Source organism: Gigantopelta aegis, chromosome 13, assembly GCF_016097555.1.
Source record: "Gigantopelta aegis isolate Gae_Host chromosome 13, Gae_host_genome, whole genome shotgun sequence".
Classification (NCBI taxonomy): domain Eukaryota; kingdom Metazoa; phylum Mollusca; class Gastropoda; order Neomphalida; family Peltospiridae; genus Gigantopelta; species Gigantopelta aegis.
Window position 1 is genome coordinate 18,568,372 of NC_054711.1, and position 10,606 is coordinate 18,578,977.

The 10,606-nt window shown below is 41.3% G+C and overlaps 1 protein-coding gene across 1 annotated transcript; it reads left to right on the plus strand.

Moving 5' to 3' along the window:
* Positions 1 to 2,660: 2,660 nt before the first annotated feature.
* Positions 2,661 to 9,999, plus strand: LOC121387065. The gene is made up of 2 exons (XM_041518076.1): positions 2,661 to 2,817; positions 8,935 to 9,999. Exon 2 carries the CDS (start codon positions 8,935 to 8,937, stop codon positions 9,847 to 9,849), a length of 915 nt encoding a protein of 304 aa, XP_041374010.1. The 5' UTR covers positions 2,661 to 2,817; the 3' UTR covers positions 9,850 to 9,999.
* Positions 10,000 to 10,606: the final 607 nt, after the last annotated feature.

Genomic DNA, 10,606 nt, shown 5'->3' on the forward strand with positions numbered 1-10,606 from the left:
TTAACGACGCACTCAACACATTTTAGTTACGGTTATATGGCGTCGGACATATGGTTAAGGACCACACAGATTTTGAGAGAAAACCCGCTGTCGCCACTTCATGGGCTACTCTTTCCGATTAGCAGCAAGGGATCTTTTATTTGCGCTTCCCACAGGCAGGATAGCACAAACCATGGCCTTTGTTGAACCAGTTATGGATCACTGGTCAGTGCAAGTGGTTGACACCTACCCACTGAGCCTTGCGGAACACTCACTCAGGGTTTGGAGTCGGTATCTGGATTAAAAATCCCATGCCTCGACTGGGATCCGAACCCAGTCACTACCAACCTGTTGACCGATGGCCTAACCACGACGCCACCGAGGCCGGCACTTTACAATGACGACGTGCAATTCAATGTACAGTATGTTAATAATAAAGGTTTAACACTTAAACAGTACATGCACATCTTAGAAAAAACGTATTTAGGATCGAGAACTCAAAAGTGGGTTTATCGTTTTAAGTCTGTTACAAACATATCAACAAATGAACTAATAATATATGGAAATTATTTCATAACGGGAATAGCCAACCAACTTCTAAATATCTTTTGCACAGATACATTACTTTGTTGGGTAAAGATAAAGAATAAACACAATCCTGAAAGTGTAAACGATATTTTATGTACTAACATATGGCATAATAGTAATATACTTATAGATCGAAAACCATTTATACTTACAAATTATGGAAGCAAAGGAATTATTTTCATATGTGACCTATTCGATAAACAAGGTGATATTTTGTCTTATGATAAATTTATAAATATACGTTATACAACAAATTTCATTTACATATACATACATGTATAATTATGACTCTGTAATGCATCTAATTATCTCTGGGTAGGCTAGGCTTGACATTTGTAGATTCACTTACTATGACAATACACCGCATGAAGTAGGAATTAAATAATTAAATATAGGAAAAGAAAACAAACTTGTCGAGAACGGTTAATTTAATATATTCCTTTTGCATTTTTTTTTTCTGAAGGAGAATCGATTTATAGTCACCTGTGAAGCACACATCCGTTGATTAGCAGGGTTTCAGGTTTTATATCATTCAAAACAACTTCTTATTTTTGTCTTATGTCATTTATCTCTGTGTTGTATTCTTCTTGTTCTTGTTCTTCTTTTTCTTCTAAATCTTCTCCCTTCTCATACTCTTTCCTCTTATTCGCTATTTTCTCTATTCTCGTTTAAATCTCGGATCATAAACATATATAGTTACATTATAGAACACTGTATATGTCCAACTGTCTGTATGTTTCTATTGAACTTTAGTCTGAATCTGTTTCTGACAATTTTGTTATTTGTACCATATTTTGTTGTTGCTTAGAACATGGATATATATGTAAAACAGTGATTCGGGGCTCCCAACCCCGACACTGCTATATGATCTCGGACAAAAACACGTATGTTCAGAAGAAAAAAAAGATTATTGGAAAAACTGTGGTGTAGACAGGTTTAGATTATCATGAAGGTGTTTGTGTCACTGCCATTCTGTGCTGTTACTAGGCTTCGTAAAGCTAAAAGCTACTAGATTTTGCTTCGCCATTTTCTCTAAGTATTCGAAGTCACTAACGTATGGATATGGTATACAAGTGTACTCCCCACCCCCACCCACCGACATGAGCGTATTTTGTAGTGTCCTTAACACCTCCTCTCCATCTTATAGATAGCATATATTAAGAAAATAAATGAAACAGGGCTCGGGGAAGCTGATCCGCAGCTTTCCGGATGCTTCGCAATTTTGTTTTAAGTCTCATATAGACTGGGTGCGTGCGTGCGTGTGGTCCGGCTTTAAACAAAAATAAATTCGACATACATTAATTTGGTTTCAGCGAGAGCGTCTAGACTCGATGCGTACGATGCGTGTGTCTGAAAGCGCATGTGGCTAGTTGCAACGTATAATAACAATGGTATATGGTTTATAATATGCCCAAACAGCATGTCGCAGACGCAAACCGCATGTCGCAGACGTAAACCGCATGTTGCAGACGTAAACCTCGGCCCGCACGCACACGCCGCATTCATCCTATATGACCTTTAAGTTCTTGATACAAGGGGAAATACCAGTTTTTGTGAACATAAAAAGAACTGATACTAAAGTTTGTTTTGCTTACGACACCACTAGAGCACTTTGATTTATTAACCATCGGCATTTGTTAATTTTGACATAAATTATAGTTTTAGAGAGGAAACCTGTGACATCGTTTTCATTTGCAGCAAGGGATTTTTATAAGCACCATCCCGTAGACAGGATACCAAATGCCACGACCTTTCAGCACTCTAATTTAAGTTTTCTGTCTTGGAGACATCTACATCTATTTGTTTTAAGCGCAAAATAACAAATTTCGGAGCCATGTTTATATACATATATCTCACCAAAAGGATAGCTCATACCACGTAATTTGATATACCAGTCACCACACACTGGCTGAATCAAGACATAGCCCAATACGCCCACCGACGAGGGTCGATCCTAGATCCTAGTTCGACCGCGCATCAGGCGAACGCTTTACCACTGGAGTACGCCCCCGCTCGTTGACGACGGACGAAAACGGATCGCAACAGGTCGGTCACCCGAGGCTTCGGCCGCTATTTCTTCAGATGAAAAGCTTTGTTGAACTATGGAAGAAATAAAGTGTATTCGAACCACTGAAACGTGACAATGTAAACACATTCCGGACACTCACCACTAAGCCAGATAAGAAACTACAGCACTTCGCTGTAAACAAGTTCAGAAAGGAAACCTCTACCAATAATTTGAAGAAAAAGGTAAAGTAAATTTCTTATACACACACATATAATATACATTAATATATTATATTAATATATACGATGACATATTAAAAGTATAGATATATTTGTTTAGCCTACTACAGAGGTGGCAGTTGCGTAAATACGTTAAGAAAGTCTACCAATACTTTGAAGAAAAGTAAAGTAATTTCCTTATACAAGCACGCACGCACGCACGCACGCACACATTAATATATACGATGACGTATTAAACCTATATATATATTTGTGTAGCCTACTACACAGGTGTGTATTGCTAATTGATCGTGAGCCTACCGACATTTTAGAACATTTATGTTGTCCGTTTGATGTCAAATGGAAACTGATTAATTGGCATATAACGAATAAAGTTAAAATTAATATAAAAACCAGGCCTCGGTGGCGTAGTGGATAAGCCATCGGACTGTAGGTACTGGGTTCGCACCCCGATAACGACTCCCACCCCCAGAGCAAGTTTAACGACTTGATGGGTAGGTGGGCCCACCGACGGGGATCGATTCCAGACCGACTGCGTATTAAGCCAATATCAGACGATTTGTTGAACAGGGGAGACAAGCTATGGCATATTTGTACCACGCTCAGGTTGTTTCCCCATGTATAGGCATAATGTTAATGTTTACTAATAAACTATAAGCAGTGTATCAACAGACTCAGGCATCCGCCTCGGTGATGTAGTTGTTAGGACATCGGACATAAGGCTGGTAGGTACTAGGTTCGCCTCCTTGTACCGACTCCCACCCACAGCGAGTTTTAACGACTCAATGGGTAGGTGTGAAGCCACTACTCTGTCTTCTCTCTCACTAACTACTAACAACTAACCGCTAACCATCTGTCCTGGACAGACAGCCCTAATAGCTGAGATATATGCCCAGGAAAGGATGCTTGAACTTCAATTGAATATAACACGAAACTTAGATGAACTGAATGAACGAATATAGAAAACATAGTATTCAGTTTCAAACCCATATTATTTCGTTACAAATTATCATCAAATTGCTGCATATGTTAAATTTCACTTTACAATACAGGTATTAAGGTAGAAAATGTTTTATTTAAAGACGCACTCAACACATTTTGTTTACAGTTATATGGCGTCGGACATATGGTTAAGGACCACACAGCTACTGAGGGAGGAAACCCGCTGTCGCCACTTCATGGGCTATTGTTTTCGGTAAGCAGCAAGGGATATTTTATATGCACCATCCCATAGACAGTATAGCACATACCACGGCCTTTGATGTGCCAGTCGTGGTGCACTGGCTGGAGCGATACATATCCCAATGGGCCCACTGACGCACCAAGCGAACACTTTGCCACTGGGCTACGTCTCGCCCCATACAGGTATGAAGTCACGTGATGGAACTGTCAGTGTTAAGCAGGCATGGTTCTACCATTAATCTATGTCTACTGCATTATTGGTTACGTAGATAGCAATGCGTAAGGCTGTTCTGGCATTCTGTCTTCACCCCTGTATTCGGGATGGCGCATATAAAAGATCCCTTGCTGCTAATCAAAAAGAGTAGCCCATGAAATGGCGACAGCGAGATTCCTCTCTCAATAGCTGCGTGGTCCTTAACCATATGTCCGACGTCATATAACCGTAAATAAAATGTGTTGAGTGCGTCGTTAAGTAAAAACAGTCCTTCCTTCTTTCACCCCTGTATTGAAAATGAAATTAATCTATATAATTTGATGGCAATTTAAGAAACTTTTTTATTTACATAAACATTTGTAGTAAACTTTTTTCTTTTTTTTTTAGTTTGTATGTGCTTAACACTCAGTAATATATTTAATGTACGTTTTAACATTATTCATTGTAGAGTTATATGCCAATTCATCGGTTCCCTGTTTATACAATAGTACTATACCTATAGATCTAATCCCCTGCTGTCTGGGATACATATTTGGGTGTAATGTATATGAGCTATTGTCTGTACAAAATGCAGTATATATTAGTAAACTGGAAATATACACGCATTTGTTCACAACTGGTAAGTACGAGCGATTATGTCAGGAGTGTAACATTCAGCACTAAGTATGATTTTAGGACTTTGTACACCGGTCTCGGTGGCGTCGTGGTTAGGCCATCGGTCAACAGGCTGGTAGGTACTGGGTTCGGATCCCAGTCGAGGCATGGGATTTTTAATCCAGATACCGACTCCAAACAAAGGCTCAATGGGTAGGTGTAAACCACTTGCACCGACCAGTGATCCATAACAGGTTCAACAAAGGCCATGGTTTGTGCTATCCTGCCTGTGGGAAGCGCAAATAAAAGATCCCTTGCTGCTAATCGGAAAGAGTAGCCCATGAATTGACGACAACAGGTTTCCTCTCAAAATCTGTGTGGTCCTTAACCATATGTCTGACGCCATATAACCATAAATAAAACGTGTTGAGTACGTCGTTAAATAAAACATTTCTTTCACTTTCTTTCTTTCTTGTACATCAGTAATACTAGTATTAAATAAGGTTTTGGTATCATTACATTCTGCTACGCATTTTCGTGTGTAAACGAACGTAATGTTGATGTATTGTACTGCAAACGTGAGGGTTGCAACTGCTGGCAAAAAAATATATATATATATTTGACTAAAGAACTTCAGTTAAACCACGTTTGGTGCTGTTATCGTGTATATTACGCTAATATATATTAGTTCATTTGCTATCATTTGATATATATATATATATATATATATATATATATATATATATATATATATATATAACATCAGTTAGAAAGTTGAATTAGATACATATTATTTTGGTAACTGCAAACTAAAAACATTTCAAGGTGTTATATAGCAAAATATCTGAGTGAAATAATGTGTGCCGCAGAAGCCCTTGTCGGTATTAATTAAATGTGTGGTTGCTGAAGTGATGTCATTTGATTCACTTGTCCATTGTTTCATTTAAAACTGGTCTTGTAAACGTATTCAAAGTAACGCTTAACGCCGAGGTCATTTTGTACACTAATAATTGTTTGCTTGGCTTAGCTTAGCTTAGTAACTGGTTTAACGTGTCCATATGCCACTAGGGTTTCGAACACACCTATCCCGAGTCCGGCCTCCGATAGGATCGGGGGTCTGACTCGGGACAGGGATATCACAGTTCGTCTAACAGGTACCGTAACTCTAGCTGTACTTGAAAGATCATTACCGATAGCCGATTGACAAACAACGTGACAAGTATGGCTATTGTTGCGATTCTCCGATTCATCTATAGCTCGTTCCGCTTAAATAATTAATCCGAAGGTTGTAATAACCAAATGCGAAAGCGCAGCAGTTCTTGGGTCCTTGTCGATGGTTTTCCATTTGATATTTGATTGATCACCAATTCGAGGGAATAATAGCGAAACACACAGACGGGACCAATAATTTAGTTCGAGCGAACGCTTATAGTCGAACCTGGGCGTGTTCGACCCATCGTCAGTTAATATATGGGTTTACCGAACAGAAACCTCGGGACTTCATTTTTGGTTTGAGGGTTGCGGTGTGTACGATCCTCCCGAGGTCAAGCTAACCAGATTCTAATAGATATATATATATTAGACTATAATGATGCTGAAAATGTTACACACCTGACTTGACAAAACATAGCATCTGAAAAATCATGAAAAGGAGAAAAGGTCTGTTTTGTTTAACGATAGAACTAAAGCACATGGAGGTAGCCAAATGGTAAGGAGCTATCCTGATTCGAGGTCGGTCTAGGATCGATCCCCGACGTGGTATGTGTTATTCTGTGAAATCATGAAACAGGAGAAAAGGTATATTTTGTTTAACGACAAAATTAGAACATATTAACGTAGCCCAATGGTAAAACGCTAACCTGAATCGAGGTCGGTCTAGGATCCATCCCCGCCGTGGTATGTGCTATCCTGTGTGGGAGGTGTTGCATGACAAAGTGTCTACTGTGCGCAGCTATTTTCTTTTGGGGCGGGACGTAGCCCAGTGGTACAGCGCTCGCTCGATGCGCGGTCGGTGTGGGATCGATGCCCGTTGGTGGGCTCATTGGGCTATTTCTCGTTCCAGCCAGTGCACCACGACTGGCATATCAAAGGCCGTGGAATGTACTACACTGTCTGTGGGATGGTGCATATAAAAGATCCCTTGCTGCTAATCGAAAAGAGTAGCCCATGAAGTGGCGACAGCGGGTTTCCTCTCTCAGTATCTGTGTGGTCATTAACCATAATATGTCTGACGTCATATAACCGTAAATAAAATGTGTTGATTACGTCGTTAAATAAAACATTTCCTTCCTTCCTTCGTTTCTATTTGTTGTTATCGCATGACTTAACACACCTCCGGGGGGTGTCCTGTCTGTCTGTTTCCTGAAATAAAGTTAACGTTAAAGTATGGTTTGTCTAACAACACATTGATTGATTAATCATCGACTATCGACTAACATTTGGTTAGTTTTCACATATCGTCTTAATGGAAACCAGCTACAGTTTTTAATCAGTAGCAAAGGACTTTGCATATGCACCACTCGACAGGCAGGATAGCACATACCACGTCATTTGATACACCAGTCGTGGTGCACTGGCTAGGACGAGAAATAGCCCAATGGGCCCAATTACGACGGCTGATCCAAGACCGACCGTACATCAAGTGAGCGCTTTACCACTGGGCTAGGTCCCGCCCATAAAGCGTTTAACGCCACAACTAGAGCATATTGACTGGTGTATCAAATGACGTGGTATGTGCTATCCTGTCAATATGCTCTAGTTGTGGCGTTAAACGCTTTATGGGCGGGACGTAGACCAGTGGTAAAGCGCTCGCTCGATGCGCGGTCGGTTTGGGATCGATCGCCGTTGGTGGGTCCATTGGGCTATTTCTCGTTCCAGCCAGTGCACCAAGACCGGTATATCAAAGGCCGTGGTATGTACTACCCTGTCTGTGAGATGGTGCATATATAAAATAAATAAAAACTTGCTGCTAATCGAACAAAGTAGCCCAGTGGCGACAGCGTTCTTCTTGTATTAAAATGTGTGTCCTTAGCCATATGTCTGACGCTATATAACCGTAAATGAAATGTGTTGAGTGCGTCGTTAAATAAAACATTTCTTTCTTTCTTTTTTTAAATGTTTTATATTTAACTCACGTTTATCACCACTGAGCTACGTCCTGCCCGTCTGATAGGAATCGGACGTCTGCCAACAGAATAAGAGGTAAAACCAACATGGCGTCGAAGAATTTACTGAATCACACCACATCTCTGAGCTACGTCCTGCACGTCTGATAGGAATCGGACGTCTGCCAACAGAGTAAGAGGTAAAACCAACATGGCGTCGAAGAATTTACTGAATCACACCACATCTCTGAGCTACGTCCTGCACGTCACGGACGTCTGCCAACAGAGGTAAAACCAACTCTCGAGCTGAATCACACCACATCTCTGAGCTACGTCCTGCACGTCTGATAGGAATCGGACGTCTGCCAACAGAGTAAGAGGTAAAACCAACATGGCGTCGAAGAGTTTACTGATGGTGACACTATTAATCATCGCCATATCTGTGACGTCATGCTTCTGGAATCACACCACATCTCTCAGCAGACCAGATGGTACAGTTAAAGAGAAATGCGGCCGAGGTGGGGCGAGGAGTCGTGGGGGGTAAAATGGGTACTTCGTTGGGAAACGAGAGGGAGGGGGTAAAATAAGAAGAAGGACAACAATCAAAATCGGTAGTGGTGGTGAGGAGGGGTCTGGTGGTGAGGAGGGAGGGTGTGCGTGTGTGTGTGTGTGTGTGTGTGAGTGTGTGCGTGTGTGTGTATGTGTGCGTGTGTGTGTGTGTTTGTGCAGGCCCGTAGGACGGATTTTCAAAGTGTGTGTGAGGGGGGGGGGGGGGGGCTAATTTTTATGGCTGTTCTATCGTCAGGTTCCGTATTAGCATTATAAGACATTTTAAAGTCCTGAAATATAAACTGGCGAAAAACAGAGGGGGCTGAGCCCCCCCCCCCCCCCAGCCCCACCGGCTCCTACGGGCCTGGTGTGTGGTGTGTGTGTGTGTGTGTGTGTGTGTGTGTGTGTGAAAATTAAATACAATGTATCAGTATCCGTAGTCATAATTATCCCTTGTCTCTCTTTCTATCTCCGCAGATGGCGAAGGTTTATTACGTCTTCGAGCTGGTCGGTAGAGACGCCTATCTGATTCCAGGTGTCCTTATCGTCTGTGTGTCCGTCATCGTCAACCTGGCCACCATCATCCTCACTCTTCTGTCTCCACGCTTGAGGAAAACGCCAAAACATTTAATCATCATCAACATATCGGTTGTTGCACTTCTTCATGCTGCTTTCCCTGAAGCGCTACTCATAGAACTGTACGCGAGATACCAGTGGATTCACGGGTGTGATGTGTTCTTTGCTTTGGAGGTCGTGGCTTATGTTCTGGGAGCCATCTACGTCTTACTAATGGCGTCACTGTGTGTGGAGTGGATTATTTCTGTCGCTGGAATAACGTGCTCTCCCTCTGTGAAATATATCATAACCGCTGTCATGGTTGGGTGCTGCTGGGTGGTCAACTGCGTGGTTCTAATCCCAGTTGCAACAGAAGGGCGTTTATTGGAATACTGTGCATTTATCCTGGACGAAGATTCCCAAATAGCTATGAATGTCATGAGTTATTTTCCGCAAGCCTTTTCCACCGGCATGTTGGTCGTCGCGCTTGTTGTAATAAGCTGCTTGAAGAGACGGTATCGAAGAAGCGATCATTGTAATACGGTTCGATCATTTCCAGTAGATGTTGTCATCGCCAGTTTTATTACCGTTGTGCTGAAGTTTCCGCTCATCGCGCACTTGTTAGTAAAATGTCAGGACGATTGTAACAGAGATGCATATTACCGAGCTCACGCGGCCACACTGGCGTTGAATTTAGTGCCACACGCTTTGGTCCCATTCATCTGGCTGCTGTGTAGAGAGACAAGGGAGGCAATCCTTGCCATTTTCAGAAAGTCACACGACACTTATGCCCCGGAAGAAAACCAGTATCCCATGGATGGTATGCAGAAGAAATAATTAAGATATCACATGCCTTAGTCTGGCAGTGGCAGATTACCTGGATTTAAGACTTGTAGGCACTGAGTTCGAATCCTACTACTTCGTATTAATATACAGTTTCTTTTGAAATTCTGTTATGTTTTGTGGAAATGAGTATCAAATAAAAATACATATAAACACATTATTCTAGAGGTTAGTATGGGGGGGGGGGGGGGGGGGGGGGGGGAAGCAGCAAGTGTGATACGTTTTAACCTCTTTTTGAAAGTTTGTTAAATTTTGTTTTGTTTAATAACACCATTAGAGCACATTAATTTATTAATAATCGGCTATTGGATGTCGAACATTCGATAATTTTAAACATGTAGTCTTACAGTTAAAAAAGATCGTTTTTTTAACGACACCACCAGGCAAATTGATTTATTGATCATCAGCTATTAGATGTCAAACGTTTGGTAATTTTGACATGTAGTCTTAAAGTGGTAACCCGCTACCTTTTGTCATTAACTGTAAGGGATATTTTGTATGCACCATCCCACAGACAGGATAGCACATACCACGATCCTTAATATACCAGTCGATGTGCACTGGCTGTGATGAGAAATAGCGCAACGGGATTCGATCTGAGACTGATTGCGCATCAAATGAGCTCTTTACTACTGTTTCTTACAGTGGAAACCAGCTACATTTTCCCATGAGTAACAAGTTTTGGGGTTTTTTTTAAAGCACCATTCCACAGACATAATAATAACACATACCATGGTATTTTATATACCAG